This window comes from Ornithorhynchus anatinus, chromosome 11 (assembly GCF_004115215.2).
Source record: "Ornithorhynchus anatinus isolate Pmale09 chromosome 11, mOrnAna1.pri.v4, whole genome shotgun sequence".
NCBI classification, from domain to species: Eukaryota; Metazoa; Chordata; class Mammalia; order Monotremata; family Ornithorhynchidae; genus Ornithorhynchus; species Ornithorhynchus anatinus.
In genome coordinates, this window is record NC_041738.1 from 14,807,173 (window position 1) to 14,826,267 (window position 19,095).

At 49.8% G+C, this 19,095-nt stretch overlaps 1 protein-coding gene and 1 long non-coding RNA gene across 2 annotated transcripts; both read right to left on the reverse strand.

The window, feature by feature from the left end:
* Positions 1 to 13,987: 13,987 nt before the first annotated feature.
* On the reverse strand, positions 13,988 to 14,821 carry LOC120638688. Its single transcript, XR_005660544.1, has 2 exons — positions 14,528 to 14,821; positions 13,988 to 14,296 (listed from the first exon to the last, which is right to left on the reverse strand). It is a non-coding gene; the product is annotated as an uncharacterized LOC120638688 (long non-coding RNA).
* Positions 14,822 to 14,860: 39 nt separating this feature from the next.
* On the reverse strand, positions 14,861 to 18,786 carry LOC100082561 (keratin, type I cytoskeletal 13-like). The gene is made up of 6 exons (XM_029075447.2): positions 18,076 to 18,786; positions 16,801 to 16,883; positions 16,409 to 16,565; positions 15,671 to 15,832; positions 15,256 to 15,381; positions 14,861 to 15,130 (listed from the first exon to the last, which is right to left on the reverse strand). Exons 1-6 carry the CDS (start codon positions 18,709 to 18,711, stop codon positions 14,861 to 14,863), a joined length of 1,434 nt encoding a protein of 477 aa, XP_028931280.2. The 5' UTR covers positions 18,712 to 18,786.
* Between the last annotated feature and the right edge of the window lie 309 nt (positions 18,787 to 19,095).

Consider the following 19,095-nt stretch of genomic DNA (forward strand, 5'->3'; position numbering starts at 1 on the left):
CAGAGACAGATGAGAAGGAGACTGAGAAGGAAAGCCCTGAGGTATGAAAGAGGAGACTAAAAAATGGGAGGGGGGCAGTGGGGAAGGATTTACAGAGTAATTTTTACTTTTCTTTAAGGCCCAGTCATCATATTGGAGCTGATTCTGGAATGAGACCTAATAAATTCATGCAAGTCTATGGGGCTGTTCACGATGCACATTTTTGAGGAACCCATTATGTGTTATGGGGTTCATCTATACTAAAAAAAAACCCTCTCTGGATCCCACAGCCCCTTCCAGCTGTTGTCCCACCTCCCTCCTCCGACTCCTCTCCAAACTCCCCCATGGGGTAAATACATCAGCTGCCTCCATTTCCTCTCCTCCAACTCTCTTTTGACCCTCTAAAACTTTATTTCTGCCCTCTTTATTCCACTGAAACCACTCCAAGACCACCAATGACTTCCTCCTTGCCAGATCTAATGTACACTAATCTATCCTTGACCTTTGACACTGAGACCCGCTCCCTTCTCCTGGAAATGCTATCTAACCTAGATTTTACTGACAAAAGTCTCATGGCTCTGTTACCTCCCTGGATATTTCTTCTCAGCCCCTAAAAAGCACCAACTTTTCCTCTGCCTCTCACTCTTTAATTGTGGGTGTCCCTTGAGGCTCCTTTCTGGGTCCCCTTCTCTTCCTATGTAACACTTGATTAGGAAGCTCATCCACTCCCAAGGCTTTAACTGACACCTCTTACCAAATGACTCTCTAATCTATCTTACTGGCCTACACCTCTCATCTTCAATACAATCTCATATTTTGTTTGCTTTCAGAACATCACTACAGGCGTGCCTCACCAATACTTCAAGCTCAACAAGTCTAAAACTGAAATCTCCCATTTACCCTCCCAAATCATCTCCTCCACCTATCTTTTCCCATCATTTGACAACACAACCATCCTTGCTGTCTCTGAAGCTAGCAACTTTGACATTATCCTTGACATCGCCCTCTCTTTAGTCTCCTATATTCTGCCTGCAGTAAATCATGTCAGTTTTTCCTCCAAAACATTTTCCATATCTTCCCTTCATCTCTATCCAAAAGGCCAACACCCTAGTTCAGGCAATTATTATATCCTGACTTGACTATTGTATCAGCTTCCTCACTGAGGTCTCTTTTTTTTGTGGAATTTGTTAAGTGCTTACTACGTGCCAGGCACTGTACTAAGTTATTCACATTGGACACAGTCCGTGTTCCCCTGTGAAGTTCACAGTCTAAGTAGGAGGGAGAACAGGCATTGAATCCCTATTTTACTGATGAGGAAGTTGAGGCCCAGCAAAGTTAAGTGACTTGCCCAAGGTCATACAGCATTCATTCATTCAATCATATTATTGAGCGCTTACTGTGTGCAGAGTATTGTACTAAGTGCTTGTACAATACAACAATAAATAGGTAAATTCCCAGAAAAGTGTCAGAGCCAGGATTAGAACCTAGGACCTCTGACCCCCAGGCCCGTAATTTATCCACTAGGCCATGCTGCTTCCCTCTGCCACCAGTCTTCCCCTCTCCATTTTAAACTTCACTCTGCTGCCTGCATCATTTTTTCCAAAAGATCTTACTGCACATGTCTCTCCAGTCCTCAGAAACCTTTGATGATTATTCATTCCTCTCTACATCAAACAGAAACTTCTGACCATTCGCTTAAGACAGCAGTCAACGCTTCCAACCCTCCTATTCACTTTTTTCTCCCACTACACACCAGACCCCACTCAGCATTCCTTTGAAGCTAACTTTCACAGTATGTCTTGTTCTAGTCTTTCTCTCCTCCAAGGGCTTGTTTCTGCCTTTTCTCCTGACTGGAACTTCCTCCTTCCTCACATCTGCCAGACCGCAACTCTCCCCATCTGCAAACCTCTTCTGAAATCACTTCTTCTCCAGGTGGCCACCCCCCCAATTAATTTATCTTCTCTCCCCAGCTTCTATGCCAACAATGCACTTTATATTCCCAATCCCCCGTAGCATTTTTTGTACACACCCTCTTACATAAGCACTCTCTCACCTACTCTCTTCCTTCTTCCTCCTGCCTGTAAATTATTTTAATGTCTAACTCCCCTATTAGATCGTAAGGTCCTCGAGGACAGGAATGATGCCTACTGACTCAAAAAGCCCTGCCATTGGCCAAGAGGAAAGTGTACTGCTTGATGAACCAAGAAACTTGGGTTCTAGTTCCCGTTCGGCCTGTTGGGGCTATTCTATAGATGGTGGAGGTTTCTGCCCAAAGAACCATGTTGGGCAATCCATAAGATTTACAGGCCCCACAGGCAAAGGCCACAGTGGTTACTGAGAAACTGCCTTCCAGGTTGTGGCACAGCATAGGCACTATGCTGTGGTCACTTCAGTTGTAAATACGTCCCGCGCATCATAAAACCTTTATAGGCACTTCGAAAGGGGCTGCACCCCTGCTCGCCCCCTTGTTCCTGACATTCTCGTGCCCAAGAGGAACATGCTCGGCAGGGGTAAAGGAGTGTGAGTCGTCAGAGCAGTCAAAGCCCAGTGGGGTGTCCCCTCCCTCTCCTACCAGACTGGCTCCAGGGGACCCATCAGGGTGTAGGGATGGAGGGACCCACCACAGATGTCTCTCTGCCCCTCTCGGGGACCGGATTCTGGCCCTGGAGCATATGAGCCAGAGGACATCTAGGGAACCAACTGACCCTCCTCCTACCCCATCGTCATCAGGACTGCAGGCAGGGAGATGACTAGGGGAAGGGAGCAATGGAGAGATGCTGTCAGGGTGTTTTCCCAATGGGGCAGGCCCAGGAAAACTCCCCTTTGTGCCCCTTGGGTGGGGTTGCCCTGGTCCCTATGGGATGGTGACCATGCCCAGAATCTGCCCACTGTAGCTCAAGTCCATTGAGAAGTAGTCTGGTGTAATGGATAGAGCACAGACCGGGGAGTCAGAAGGTCCTGGGTTCTAATCCTGACTCCATCACTTGCCTGCTGTGTGACCTTGGGCAAGTCACTTCACTTCTCTGTGCCTCCGTTATGTCATCTGTAAAATGGGTATTGAGACTGTGAATCCCACATGAAACAGTGACTGTCCAATCCAATTTGCTTATAGCCACCCCAGTGCTTAGTAAAGTACTTGGCACATTGTAAGCACTTAACAAAAGCCAGTTATTATTATTATTATTATCATTACCTCACGCTAAAAAGACCACATGGCAGAGTGACGGGTATCCAGATGTTTTGCGCTGGCCACTGCCACTGGCCACTAGTATAAACATACATCCAGAATATATATCCTCAACCAAAGAAGTATATGGTTACACAATTGATATTCAAAAGCTAGCACACACAGACGGCACGTACAGCCCACTTGGGTGCTGGCGTTTCATTCTGAGGAGAGGAATGAGGCGGGGCTTGGAGAGAGGTGAGAAGGCCAGTTGCAGAGAGCGCCGGGCTGATACCAGGTCCAGGGTATTCCTTGCTAGGTGGAAATTCTCAGCTGTTACAGCCTCTTGGAAACTCTCAGACCTGGTCAGAAATCTAGGGGGGATGACAGATGGGGATCCAGTCCAGACAGTTGTGAGGGTCATCACTGCCTACACTGAGACTAGGTCTTTGCATACAAGGAAAGGATAAATCACTTAACTTCTCAGTGCCTCAGTTCCCTCATCTGTAAAATGGGGATTAAGACTGTGAGTCTCATCTGGAACAACGTTCATTCAATAGTATTTATTGAGCGCTTACTATGTGCAGAGCACTGTACTAAGCGCTTGGAATGAACAAGTCGGCAACAGATAGAGACGGTCCCCGCCGTTTGACGGGCTTACGGTCTAATCGGGGGAGACGGACAGACGAGAACAATGGCAATAAATAGAGTCTAGGGGAAGAACATCTCGTAAAAACAATGGCAACTAAATAGAATCAAGGCGATGTACATTTCATTAACAAAATAAATAGGGTAATGGAAATATATACAGTTGAGCGGACGAGTACAGTGCCGAGGGGATGGGAAGGGAGAGGGGGAGGAGCAGAGGGAAAGGGGGAAAAGAGGGTTTAGCTGCGGAGAGGTGAAGGGGGGGTGGTAGAGGGAGTAGAGGGAGAAGAGGAGCTCAGTCTGGGAAGGCCTCTTGGAGGAGGTGAGTTTTAAGTAGGGTTTCTACCCCAGCACTTAGAACAGTGCCCGGTACATAGTAAGTGCTTAACAAATACCAACATTGTTATTATTATTATACACATAATCAATCCATTGTATTTACTGATTGCCTACTGTTTGCAGAGCAGTGTACTAATCTCTTGGCACACAGGAAGTGCTTAACAAATACCAACATTATTATTATTACCATAATTAATGGCGATGGTCATTCATTCGATCGCATTTACTGAGCACTTACTGTGTGTGTACTAAGCACTTGGAATGTACGATTCGGAAACTGTGACAATCCCTGCCCCCCTGACTTCCAAGGAATGTGTCTGTTTATTGTTCGTTCATTCATTCATTCATTCATTCATTCATTCATTCGATCGTATTTATTGAGTGCTCACTGTGTGCAGAGCACTGTACTAGGTGCTTGGAATGTACGATTCGGCAACAGAGGCAATCTCTGCCCCCTTGACTTCAAGGGAATGTGTTTGTTTATTGCTCATTCATTCATTCGATCGTATTTATTGAACGCTTACTATATGCAGAGCACTGTACTAAGCGCTTGAAAAGTACAATTCGGCAACAGAGACAATCCCTACCCAAAAACGGGCTCACAGTCTATTGTACTCTCCCAGGCGCTTAGTACAGTGTTCTGCACACAGTAAGCGCTTAATAAATACGATTGACCGACTGACTGACCTTCAGCCCCACCCCAGGCACCCTGCACCGCTCCATTTTCAGCGGGACGCTCGGCGCGGTTAGGAGGGTGGGCTCCTGGCAGGTGCTGGGGGGTCGGCCGGGGACCCCCTCGGGGAAGGGGGCCTGCCGCTCCCGCTCAGCAGGCCCCTACCCCGGTCCGTGAGGTCAGGCATCCTTCCTTCCCTCTGCCCTGCCATGGCCCACCAGGCTCTCCCCAGGCCCAACATTATTATTATTAATAGCAGTTAGCAGTTTGGCTGCCCGGCCTGGCAGGTCCTTCCCCCGGCCCAGGGTGACGCTGTGGGACCAATGCGGCTTCGCCTTTCACTCATTCAATCATATTTATTGAGCGCTTATTGTGTGCAGAGCACTGTACTAAGGGCTTGGGAAAGTACCATCTATCAGCACTTATGCGTATACGAGAAGCAGCGTGGCTTAGTGGAGAGAGCGCGGGCTTGAGAGTCAGAGGTCATGGGTTCAAATCCCGCCTCTGCCGCTTGTCAGCTGTGTGACTTTGGGCAAGTCACTTAACTTCTCTGGGCCTCAGTTCCCTCATTTGTAAAATGAGAATTAAGACTGTGAGCCCCACGTGGGACAGCCTGATTACCTTGTATCCTCCCCAGTGCTTAGAACAGTGCGTTGCACATAGTAAGCACTTAACAAATGCCATTATTATTATTATTATATATAACATTTAGACTGTGAGCCCGTTATTGGGCAGGGATTGTCTCTATCTGTTCCCGAATTGTACATTCCAAGCTCTTAATACAGTGCTCTTCACATAGTAAGCCCTCAGTAAATACTACTGAATGAATTCTATTTATTTGTATTGATGGTTGTTTGTTTTGATGTCTGTCTCCCCCCAACACACACATACACACACACACAAACACCCAGACTGTAAGCCCGTTGTGGGAAGGGATTGCCTCAGTTGCCGAATTGTATTTTCCAGTCGCTTACTGTGTGCAGAGCACTGTACTAAGCGCCTGGGAGAGTACAATAGACCGGGAGACCGTTGTGGGCAGGGATTGTCTCTCTTTATTGCTGTAATGTACTCTCCCGAGCGCTTAGTGCAGGGGTCTGCACACAGTAAGCCTTAATAAATACGATTGAATGAATGAATTCGGGCAGAAGACCCAGCTCACCAACCATTTCCGCAGTGACAGCGCCCCCTGGGGGCCCCGAGGGAGTGCGCACCCGAGGGCTCCCGCGCACCTTTCCTACCCACCTCACCTGGGCCGACTGCGCATGCGCAAAGTGTCGCACTCCCCTCTATTAACCTCAACTTATTAGTAGCAATAATATTAATAATGGTATTTGTTAAATGCTTACTACGTGCAGACACTGTACTAAGCCCTGGGGTAGATACAAGCAACTTGGGTTGGATACAGTCCCTGCCCCACGTGGGGCTCAGAGTGTCAATCCCCATTTTACACCTGAGGGAACTGAGGGCCAGAGAGGTGAAGTGACTTGATCAAGGCCACACAGCAGACAAATGGCAGAACCGGGATTAGAACCCACGACCTTCTGAATCCCAAGCCCGTGCTCTATCCACTACGCCATGCTGCTTTCTCTTCCGGCCCCGTTTATTCATTCCTCAGCATTTGTTGAGCGACTACCATTTACCAAGTACTGGAAAGCAGAGTGGCCTAGTGGAAAGACCACGGGCCTGGGAGTCAAAGGACCTTGGTTCTTATCCTGACTCTGCCACTTGTTTGCTGTGTGACCTTGAGCAAAACACTTCATTTCTCTGAGCCTCAGTTTCCTCATCTGTAAAATGGGGATTAAATCCTCCTTCCTCTACCAAGTCTGTGAGAGCCATGTGGGACAGGGACTGTGTCCAATTTTTTTTTTTAGTGGTATTTGTTTAATCCTTACTATAGGCCAGGCACTGTTCGAAGCACTGGAGTAGAATCAAGTTAATTAGTTTGGATACAGTCCATATCCCACATGGAGCTATGTATTAATCCCCATTTAGCAAATAAGGTACCTGAGACACAGAGAAGTTAAATAATTTGCCCAAGTCCACACAGCAGACAAGTGACAGAGCAGAATTAGAACCTGAGTCCCTCTGACTTCCAGGACTGTGCTCTATCCACTAGATCACACTGCTTCCTACAGTGAATATCATGTATCTACCCCAGCTCTTAGAACAGTGCTTGGCACATAGTAAGTGCTTACATTACTGTTCTAAAACTACACAACTATTATAGCCAGAGAACTAGAGTGAACTCATACTACAAGTAGACCATTATGCTTAGCACCTAACTACCTACTGGACTCTAGACAATCCTGCTTGAGCCTTAAAAAGCTTGAGAATGGTTCATTCCACAACACTATTCTTGTGGTTCTATTGTGTTTCTCGCTGTCCTCCCCAAATCTAAAGGCCTAAACTTCCCTAAGGTCTTGGCCACTTTCGTTTTCCAACCCCTGTGGAAACAGCATCGTATAGTGGATAGAGCACGGGCCTGGGAGTCAAAAGGTCATGTGTTCTAATCCCGGCTCTGCCACTTGTCTGCTGTGTGACCTTGGGCAAGTCATTTCACTTCTCTGTGCCTCAGTTACCTCATATGTAAAATGGGGATTGAGATTGTGAGCCCCACTTGGGACAAGGGACTGTGTCCAACCCGATTTGCTTGTATCCATCCCAGAGTTTAGTACAGTGCCTGGCACATTCATTCATTCAATCATATTTATTGAGCACTTACTATGTGCAGAGTACTGTACTAAGCGCTTGGAATGTACAATTCGATAACAAGTGTTTAACAAATACTGTAGTAATAATAATAATAATAGTAGAAAGAGCTCGGGCCTGAGAGTTGAAGAATCTGGGTTCTAATCCCAGCTCTACACTTGTCTGCTGTGTGACCTTGGGCAAGTCACTTCATTGCTTTGTGCCTTAGTTGTCTCATCTATAAAATGAGGATTAAGTCTGTGAGCCCCACATGAGACATGGACTGTGCCCAAACTGATTATCTTGTATTTTCCCTGTAGTAAACACTTCACAAATACAGTTTAAAAAAAAAACACTATCTAATGTTAGTTTCACTGTTACGATTCTCTTCTGGTCCTTTTCCTACCTCTCTGATGACCACACCTCAGTGTCCTTCACTGGCTTCTCTTCTGGCTTTCACCCAGGTACAGCTTCAAACATTCGTGCTCCCTGACAGTTCTCCCCATCTTCAAAGTCCTTCTGCAATTATATCCCTTGCAGAAGGCTATTCTGATTAATTTTTCTTCTCCCCAGAATATGTCCTCTCAACTACAGCCTCAGCACTTATTCACACAGCCACCGATAGCTTAAATCAATTTACATATTTTACTACTAAAGTACCTAATTTTCCACATGCCCATCTTTCCATTCTCTTCTTCCACCTATTTGTAAAATATTTTATTTCTGTCTCTACAGAAAAGACAAGCCCCTTGAGGGCAGGCATCATGACCTCTTCCTCCACTGAACTGTCCCAAGTGCGTAGTACAGTGCTCTACCCATAGTAGGCACTCAATAAATACTTATGCACCCCTCAAAAAAACAAAGTTCCTGACCCCAGGGAGCTCGTAATTAAATGGGGAAGATACAGATCTTGTTTAGATACAGATCTTTTATCTGCAGATCTTTTATCTGCAGGTGGAATAGAAGAATGGAAATATAGAACGAATTAATGCCTCTCTGCCTCTATCCTCTCCCTTCTCTAGTCCATACTTCACTCTACTGGCCAAACCATTTTTCTAAAAAATAGTTTTGTGCACATCTCCTCAGTCCTCACAAATCTCCAATAGTTGTCCACCCAACTCCACAACAAGCAGAATCTTCTCACTGTCGGCTTTAACTCATTCAGTTTTCTTCCGATTACCTATTCTTGTCCCATTCTCAGAGGTGTATATAAAAATCCTTAAATTCTGTTGCTTCCCCTAACTGTAATTTATTTTATTGTCTTCCCTGCTAGATTGTAAACGCTTTGAAGAGAAGGATTGTGTTTACTTAACTGTAGTCTCCCAAGGCTCTGCACACACTAAGTGCTTAATAATTAACACTGATAGATAAAATGAATAAATACATCAATATATACATAAGAGATTGCTAAATGTAACAGTTGTGGTGATTCAACCAATCCTGGCTCCGCCACTTGTCTGCTGTGTGAACTTGGGCAAGTCACTTAACTTCTCTGTGCCTCAGTTACCTCATCTGGAAAATGGGAATCGAGATTGTGAGCCCCACCTGGGACAGGGACTATGTCCAACACGATTCGCTTGTATCCACCCCAGTGCTTAGTACAGTGCCTGACACATAGTAAGTGCTTAACAAATGCCATAATTATTATTATTATAAAGATGGTGGAAATGAATCATGGAAGGCTTCCTGTAGGAGGTTGGTTTTTCAGGAGGGTTTGCAGGTGAAGGTTGATATGAGCTGGCATGTTTGACGAATGAGGAACGGCATGGGAATGGTGTGAGCAAGGGTGGAGAAGGGAGTGTCGAGAGCGAGGACAATCATTGAGTGAGCTTGAGAGGAGTAAAGAGTGCCAGCTGGATAGCAGTCGGTGAAAACATCTCTAGAACTTGCCCTTTCCCCTGCATCCAAACTGCTACCATGCTGATCCACGTATCCACCTTGACTACTGATCAGCCTCCTTGCTAACCTCCTGCCTCCTGTCTCTCCCTTCTTCAGTCTATACTTCACTCACCTGTTTATTCAGTCCATCTCTCTCCACACCTCAAAAACCTCCAGTAGTTGCCCCTCCACCTCTACAAAAACAGAAACTCCTTACCATCCACTTTAAGGTACTCAATCAGCTCTCTCCCTCCTACCTTACCTTGCTGATCTCCTACTACAATCCTACCTGCCCATTTCACTTCTCTAATGCCAACCGTACCTTGCCAACTGTACCTTGATCTCATCTATCTCACCACCGACCCTTGCCCACATCCTTCCTCAGGCCTGGAACTCCCTCTCGCTTCAAGTCCGACAGACCATGACTCTCCCCACCTTCACATCTCCTCTAAGGGGACTTCCCTAAATAAACCCTCATTTATCTTATCCACTTAACCCTCTCTGTCACCCATGCACCTGGCTGTGTATCTCTTAAACACTTTGATGTTCACCCCAGCCCCACAGCACTTTTGTACATAACCACATACTCTACTATTTCCCCTATCCATAATTTATTTTGGTATCCATCTCCCTCTGTAGACTACAAGCTCCTTCTAGGCAGGGATCGTGTCTTCCACCCCTATTGCATTGTACTTTCCCAAGAGCTGCACACAATAAGCCCTCAACAAATACCACTGATTGACTAAAAAGAGCAAATATGTAAAATGGAGAGAGGTAGTGATTGTGGTGGAATGTTTGGAAGACAACCAAAACTGATCTCTGAGCTTCCCTAGTCAGACTCTTTACTAAAGAGGGGGCCTGGGGTTCACAGTTTAGAGGCTCAACTCAAAGAGGAGGTGGGAGCAAGATTTTCAGGTGGAGGTCTGACAGTGTTCCTTACCTCTGTTGTCCCCTATAACTCTCCTCCAAAGCCCTCCCCCCCTCGCATTCTCTCTCAGCTAACTCTCAGCCCTCTAAGTTTGCCCCTTTTGGCTACGTTGGGGAGGAAAGGGTGGCCGAAGGCAAAGGAGGCAAAGGCCGTCCTAGAGCCAGAAGGACCTTGCAAGTCCAGCTGATCCAGTTCCCTTCCTCCAGCTCCTTGGGGGTGGCCAAACTGGGCTTGTCCTATTGAAAAGGGGGCCAGGGGCTGGGAAGCCATAAAGGAGATCTCCTAAGTGGATGATCGGGAGAAGAGTTGACCAGCTGAAGAAGCAACAGAACCATTTCCAAAACTGTCTGGCAGCTAGCCTGGGTGATAATGGAAGACTGCTGCCCTCCCCTTCTCCCTAACTGGTGGAGAGTCCCGGCTACTCGCAGAGAGGAGCAAATACCTAGAACATCAGTCAGGGCCCCCAGTAGGCCCGTTTCCCCCTAGGAAAGTTCTCCTTTCCTCTTCTCCCTCTCCCTTTTGCATCGCCCTGACTAGCTCCCTTTATTCACCCCCTCCCTCAGCCCCACAGCATTTATAAAAATAAAATAAATAAAAATAAATAATGGCATTTGTTAAGCGCTTACTATGTGCAAAGCACTGTTCTAAGTCCTGGGGGGGATACAAGGTGATCAGGGTGTCCTAAGTGGGGCTCACAGTCTTCATCTCCATTTTACAGATGAGGGAACTGAGGCCCAGAGAAGTGAAGTGACTTGCCTAAGATCACACAGCTGACAAGGGACCGAGCAGGGATCAGAACTCATGACCTCTGACTCCCAAGCCCGTGCTCTTTCCACTGAGCCACGCTGCTCCTAATGTATTTATGCATTTATGTACATATCTGTAATTTATTTATTTATATTAACATCTGTCTCCCCCTCTAGACGGTAAGTTCGTTGTAGGCATGGAATGTGACTGTTTACTGTTGCATCGCACTCTCCCCAGCGCTGGAGAAGCAGTGTGGCTCAGGGGAAAGAGCACGGACTTGGGAGTCAGATGTCATGGGTTCGAATCCCGGCTCTGCCACTTGTCAGCTGTGTGACTGTGGGCAAGTCACTTCTCCGGGCCTCAGTTACCTCAATGGGGAGGAAGACTGTGAGCCTCACGTGGGACAACCGGATTACCCTGTATCTACCCCAGCGCTTAGAACAGTGCCCTGCACACAGTAAGCGCTTAACAAATACCATCATTATTATTAGTACAGTGCTCTGCACACAGTAAGCGCTCAATAAATACGACTGAGTGACGAGTGGGAGACGTTCTTCCCCTTGACTCTATTTATTGCCATTGTTCTTGTCTGTCCGTCTCCCCCGATTAGACTGTAAACCCGTCAAACGGCAGGGACTGTCTCTAATCTGTTGCCGACTTGTTCATTCCAAGCGCTTAGTACAGTGCTCTGCACATAGTAAGCGCTCAATAAATACTATTGAATGAATGGAGACGGGGGGCGGGGGGGGGGCCGGTCCATGGCCTCAGGCTGGGCTGGTGGACGTGGCCACAAGAGGGCGCTGCGGTCCAGGACCATAGCCTGGGAGCAAAGTTCAGGGGCAACTAAGCGAAGCTACCCCCGGTGGGAGCGGGGCCGCAATAAAAAGATAACGGGGCCCTGGGCGGGACGGTCAGTGGGGCATTAAGTTCCAAACGGAACCCTTGATGACGCCATTCTAGTGGCACCGAGCCGAGTGGTGGCCCCAGCTGCAGGGCTGGAGGCCTTTCGTCCGAGCAGTGGAAGAGGAAAAGAGCAAGAGGGGCCAGGAGTCAGGAAGACCCATTCAGGGACCCTTTTCCTGATCCACCTCTCCTTCCCCTTCCTTTCCAAGCTTAGCTCTGTGGCTTGCTCTTCTGGAAGTATAACTCTTAAACTGGGCTTAACGAGTACCATAATTATTATTATTGCTCTCCCAACTGCTTTAAATAAGCTGCACACCGTAAACATTCAAATAATAATAATTATGCTACTTGTTAAGTACTTACTATGTGCCAAACACTGTTCTAAGTGCTGAGGGAGATACAAGTTAATCAGGTTGAACGTAGTCTCTGTCCTGCCTGGGTTTCACACTCATCCCATTTTACAGATAAGGTAACTGAGGCACAGGGAAGTTAAATGACTTGCCCAGAGTCATACAACGGGCATGTGGAAGATCCAGGATTAGAACCCAGGTCCTTCTGACTCCCAGGTTCACGGTCTATCCACTAAGCCATGGTGCTTCTCAATAAATTTTATCGATTGAATGATTGATGAAAGCAGCTGTGGAATGAGGGTGGGGAAGGGAGGGTGGCAGGAGTTCCCCTCCTCCCTGACACAGTGACACCCCACAGGGTAATCTAATCATTCATTCATTCAATAGTATTTATTGAGCGCTTACTATGTTCAGAGCACTGTACTAAGCGCTTGAAACATACAATTCAGAGAAGCAGCATGGCTCAGTGGAAAGAGCATGGCCTTGGGAGTCAGAGGTCATGAGTTTGAATCCCGGCTCTGCCACTTGTCAGCTGTGTGACTGTGGGCAAGTCACTTCACGTCTCTGTGCCTCAGTTACCTCATCTGTAAAATGGGGATTAAGTGTGAGCCTCATGTGAGACAACCTGATTACCCTGTATCTACCCCAGCGCTTAGAACAGTGATCGGCACATAGTAAGCGCTTAACAAATACCAACATTATTATTACTCCATCCATGAGGTAGCTGAGTCTGAGCTGGGAGATTTTTACGGGAACTACTGGGTACAAGCAGGCTTCTCTCTCATACTGCCCTAGGCCCCTCAATTTAAAGGGCAGCTTCCCTGTTAAAAGTCAGACACATATGCTTGGTTGTGGCCATTTTAAAAACAACATCATCTTCAGAGTGCCCCAAGCAACAGCTATGATGGTAAAGTGAGATGGGGTGAGATTTGCAGGGGGGCATCCCCTGAAGTACCTTTAAACTCGGGGGGCTCGGGTTAAGCTCTTTGTATTAATCTAGCCCTGTGTAGAGAAGAGTGGGGGTAAAGAGGACAGGGGAGCACCCCAGCAACCAGAGCGTTCCCCTCTTAGACCAGGCCTGAAGTCTACCCAACCTCCTCCCCTTCCCTTCAGCTCTTCTCTCAGCATATGCCCTGCCCCTCGGAAGTCAGGGGCCGCTCCCTTCCCACCCCCACTTCTTGCTCAGAACCACCTCCTCCCCATCCTGTTTTCAGTTCCCAGAGCAAAAGCCAACTGCCCCCAGGATCTTCTCAGAGTCCACAGTGGGCTGGTCTTGGGGGATTTTTCAAAAGGACAGGGTCCAACTGGAATCTAGGGTGGCCATCCCCTCCCCAGGAGCACCCCCTCCCAAGCCCACCTGGGTGGGGGAGATGGTGATCCAGAGGGCTTCGCCAGAGAGGTGGGACCTGAAAGCTTCAACCTGAAACCTCCATTGAGGGACGGCCACCAAAGGGGCAGAGGGGGGAAGTGGCATCTGACCTTAGGCCCACCTACAGGATCCACCATTAATCCAGCGGCTCGCCCACCTCAGGGGCTGAAGCCACAGCTGAGGTCAGTGCGAGAGCAGGTTGGGCTCAGAATTGGCAGGGTGGGTGTTATTCTACCCCACGAGTGCCCTCGATCCAACCCCAACGTCCACCCTCCCCCACCCCCTAGACCTTCTCATCGTACAGATCTGTGGGCATCAGTTCAGTTTGTAGCAAGAAAGTTTATTTGAGATGCAACAGGTAGCAGGACTCAGAAAATTCCAGAGGGAGGGAATAGGAGGGGCCAGGGCAGCTGGACCTAGGCAGGAAGTAACAAGCTCATGGGTGTTCTCAGACCAGTCTGCCCCTGCAAGGCTAAGGCAGGGAGGGAAGAGGGCAAAGGTGTGCTTCTCCCGCCATCCTGAACCAAGCTCTGCTATGGTGGGCATGCCAGGAAGGGCTAGTGCTCAGGCTGCACTGGCAAGCAAGTTGAGGTGCTGCTACTCAGCTCCTAGTATCTCTTCAGGCTCCCTGGGAAGGAGAAAGAATGGGTCAGTAGGGAGAGGAGAGGGGCTGGATTGGGTCAGTGAGGGGAGGAGCTGTTGGGTTAGTGGCGGGGGAGGAGTCACTGAGGGGAGGGAGGCCTGTCAGGTTGGAGGCCTTAGTTCAGGAGAGGACAGTGGAGCTGGGCAGGAAGGTGGGGAGAAGGATGTCTGTATTGAGGCCACCCAACTGCTTTCCTTGGCAGGAACCCGTTCTCACCATGTCGGTCCTCGTGCTGAACTGGAGGTTGAGGGGGGATCACCGATCCCTGCGCCTGCGACGACTTCCCGCCACCAAAGCTGCTGCTGCTGCCGCCGCCACTTCCTCCCCCGACAGTTCCGCTTCCTCCCCCGAAGCTACCTCCTCTTATGCCTCCGCTTCCACCTCCACCTACTAATACGCCACTGCCGCTTCCTCTCCCAGATCCTCCTGAGGCATTGCCACTGTAACGAGACCATGGAAAGGGAGACCCCCAAGTCAGCTCTCGGCTCCTCAGGGGTCCCCCACCTCAGCGATGTCCTCTGCGGCTCCCCAGCTCTGCCGACCTCTCCCTCAGGGTGGTCCCGCCAGGCTCCCTGCCCCATTCCCAGGCACTAACATGTCCTGCTGGCCGCCCTCCAGCAGGCTGCGGTAAGTGGCGATCTCCTGCTCCAACCGGGCCTTGATATCCAGCAGCACATTGTACTCCTGGCTCTGGCATTCGGTCTCGCCACGGATCTCGCTCAGTTGGGCCTCTAAGGCGCCGATCTGTTCCTGAATGTGGGCCAGCTGCACGCAGTAGCGACCCTTGGTTTCCTCCAGGCTCTGCTCCAGAGCAGCTTTCTGCAGGGGGGATGAAAACATGAGCAAGCGGCCCTCAAACAGCCATTCCGTCCTTTCCCCTCTAGCCTCCCCCGTTCCTTCTCCCCGGCCCAGCTGCCCTCCCCCCTGCCTTGGGGGCAGCGTACAGTGCTGAGTTGGGACTGGAGCTCGATCTCTAGCCCCTGAAGGGTCCGGCGGAGCTCGGTCACTTGGCTGCTGGTCGTCTGGATCTCTTGGCTGTGGGAGGTGACTTGCTGGTGCATCTTGTTCATCTGGGGTTGAAAAGGAGACTGGAGATTAGGAGCAAGCGCAGTATGGCAGGACAGAGAGAGGCCAGAGGTGAGAGTTTTCTGCCTCACATGAGGCTAGTAGTGCTGCCTCTGGTTCTTTCTACTGGCTCCTGGACAGGGGTGACCCCTCTAGACTGTAAACTCCCTGTGGGCAGGGAACCTGACTACTGAATCTGAAATCGTGTACTATCCCAAGTGCTCAGTACAGTGCTCTGCACACAGAAAGCGCTCAGTAAATACAATTTATTGATTGATTGATTGACCCCCTCACCTGGGCCTCATACTGGTCCTCGATCTCCTTGAGGTTCTTGGCGTTCAGCATCTCGTACTCCTGGCGCATGTCATTCAGTGCCTTGGTGAGGTCAATGCTGGGAGCAGCATTCATCTCCACACTGACCTCGCCACTCCGCTGCCCTGTCATCTGTTTCATCTCCTTCAGGATAATGGGATGGGGGAGAATAGGACAGGACAGGTGAGGGGGAGGAGGAAACAAGCCCCCATATTTCCCAGATCCCCTGCCCAATGTAACCTCATCCTCGAAACTGAACCCCATCCCAACCACTCTAATCCCCTCTAACCATTGCCAAATGGTTAGACCACAAATAATAATAATTGTAGTATTTGTTAAACAATTTCTATTTGCCAGGCACTGTTCTAAGTGCTAGGGTGAATACAAGCATATTGGGTTAGACACGGTCCCTGTCCCGAATGGGACTCACAGTCTTAATCTTCATTTTACAGATGAGGGTAACTGAGGCATAGAGAAGTTAAGTTACTTGTCCAAAGTCACACAGCAGACATGTAGTAGAACTGGAATTAGAACCCACATCCTAAGCTCATGCTCTTAACAGTTACGCCACACTGCTTCTCTAACCTCTATCCCCAAACTATTCCCAACTCACCTAATCCAATCTGACCCCGACTTCACCCAACTCTTACCCCACCTAACCTGGACTCAAACCCAAGCCCCAGGCCTAATTCTGACCCCATCGCCAGCCCAATCCCAGACCTCCTCGTGGTTCTTCTTGAGGGCCTCCAGTTCCTCCTGCAGCGACTGCAGCTGCATCTCCAGGTCAGACCGAGACAGGGTCAGCTCTTCCAGGACATGGCGCAGCCCATTGACATCGGCCTCCACGCTCTGGCGCAGGTTCAGCTCCATTTCATACCTGGAGCCAAGCCCCCGGCAGACAGACGGGTGAGTGGAGGGAGTTCCCAAATCTACCAGTCAAGGGGTCTTTGGCCCACCCAACTCTCTTACTCCCTCCATCCATCTTCACCCCCTGCAGGTATATTTCAGAGGAGAGGCTGGGAGATGGGAGCAGGGTGGGTGGGGTGGGCATGTGGGTGGCCCATGTGGGATGTGAGGGGTTTATGGTGGAGAGGACCGACAACAAGACTCACTTCATTCTGAAGTCATCGACCGTCATGCGAGTGTTGTCAATGGCCAGGACGATCTTGTTGTTCTCCACAGTTGTGGTGATAATCTGGAAGCAAGGAGGGGATACTGACTGACCCCGCTGGGACTCTCAGATAGGAGGCAGGAGGCTCTGAAGTCAAAGGGCCCCACATGCCCTAAGGGACTAGGCCCCAGTCCAAGCCCCCAGTCGCAGTTCCAGACCTCTTTCAACCAGGTAGAACTGAACTGGCTGGATTTGGGACTAAAATTCTCATAAGTAACCTCTGAAAGCTCAGATGATAATAATAATATTAATAGTAATTATATTTGTTTAGCACTTACTATGTGCCAAGCATTGTACTAAGCCCTGAGATACAGTCTCTAGACTGTAAGCTTGTGAGCAGGAAACATGTCTACCAGCTTCATTGTACTGTACTCTCCCAAGCATTTAGTGCAGTGTTTTGTACACAGTAAACACTTAATAAGTACCAATGATTGAGGTAGAATCGGGATAACCAGGGTGGACACAATTCCCTGTCCCTGATGGGCCTCACAGCCTTAGTAGAGAGGAGTACAGGTACTGAATCCTCATATTAAAGATGAGGAACATGAGTCAGAGAAGTGACTTACCCTAGGTCACATAGCCGGCAAATGGCAGTTCAAATGGATTTGAACCCAGCTATTCTGACACCCAGGCCCATTCTCTTTCCACTAGTGCATGCTGCTTATCAGAGGCAGCTGGTGCCTCTCTCTCCCAGCAGAGTGACTCCTGGCCTGACCTTGGACTGTAGAAGTCCAGGGAGAAAAGAGGTCCCCAATCAGGGCTCACTACCTCCTGGCATGGAGAAGCCAGGAGGGTCCAAGGAAGGAGAGTGGGAAGGGGACGGAGATGTACTGGCCCACAGGAATGGGCAAAAAGAATCAGGGGTTGAGGGGGTGACCTGCCAAAGAGAAATCTGGGATTGCTAAATCCTCATCTATGAAGGAGTTTATGGGGAGGTCTTGGACCACTCAGCTTCCCTGTCAACAGAGGGCCAGACAAGAGAAAATGGGTTGGAGCTGCATCAGGGGAGCTCGGTTAAAACTAAGAAAGGACCAGTTGTCAAAGCTAAAAAATCAAAGCAGGCCCAGAGGAGAACGTGCCATCTCCATCCCCCCCGGAAGGACCGCGGTACAGATGCTATCCTTCCTGAGTGACAGCCATTCACCCTCCTAAAGGCAGGAGGCTGTACTAATTGATCTCTAAAGGATGCTCCCAGCTCAACATTATTGGATCCTACCTGGCTCCGCAGGTCCTCTATGGTCTTGTAGTAGTGAGAGTAATCACGTGTGGGGCTGCTGGGGCTCTGCTTCTGGTACCAGTCATGGATCTTCTGTTCCAGGTCGGCGTTGGCCTCCTCCAGGGCGCGCACCTTTTCCAGGTAGGAGGCCAGCCGGTCGTTCAGGTTCTGCATGGTCACCTTCTCGTTGCCGGACAGGAGCCCGCCATCCTCACCCCCAAAGCCACCGCCAAAGCCACCTCCAAAACCTCCACCGGAGCCTCCTCCTAAGCCTCCTCCGAAGCCTCCTCCGAAGCCTCCACCGAAGCCCCCACCGGCTCCGCCACCGAAGCCGCCTCCATAGCCACCGCTGTAGCCACCGCCGAAGCCGCCGCAACTGCCGCTCCCCCCATACATGCTGCCCCCACCAAAGCTACTCCCATAGCTGCCCCCACCCAGGCCGCAGGCCCCACCGCCAAAACTCCCGCCGCCAAAGCTCCCGCCGCCATAGCTGCTGCCGGACGAGCAGAACCGGCCCCCACCGCCGGACCCAAACCGGACAGAGGAGGAGGACGAAGAGAGCCCACGGCCCCCTCCGCCGCCACCACCCCCACTCCGGCTCTTAGAGGAGTAGGATGTGCTCTGCCTGCTGCTCATGCTAACGTTGGTTCCGGCTCGAGGCTGGAGGAAAAAGGCTTAGCTGGGTCTGTGCTGGAGAGTGGCTGCCTGGGCCCTTGCTGTACTGAGCTCTTATACCCTGAGAACTGCGTGGCACCTGGGGGCGGCGCCCTTGCCAGGGGCTCTGCCAGCCACCCTGCCCGGGCCGGGACCCAGAACCCAAGCCGATTGATTTCTTGATTTCTTGATCTCTTGGCCCTGGGAGCTCTGGCCCCGGGCCTGAGGCAGGGCACCGTGGTACTGCCTGTGGCCCTGGCCCATTGTCAGCACTAATCTGGTGCAGAGTTATCCTGTCAGCAGGGTTGTAAATCAAGCCCGGCCCAAAGCCTTGACCCAGATCCCAGCCCTGGGAGACAGCTGAGG

Bases quoted from the DNA above. Each gene is read 5' to 3' on its own strand.
- LOC100082561 (XM_029075447.2), bottom strand. From the start codon at position 18,711: ATGAGCAGCAGGCAGAGCACATCCTACTCCTCTAAGAGCCGGAGTGGG. The intron at 16,884-18,075 runs GTAGGATCCAAT...CCTTGCTTCCAG, and splicing joins TAGAGGACCTGCGGAGCCAG to ATTATCACCACAACTGTGGA. The intron at 16,566-16,800 runs GTGAGTCTTGTT...GCTTGGCTCCAG, and splicing joins GTCGATGACTTCAGAATGAA to GTATGAAATGGAGCTGAACC.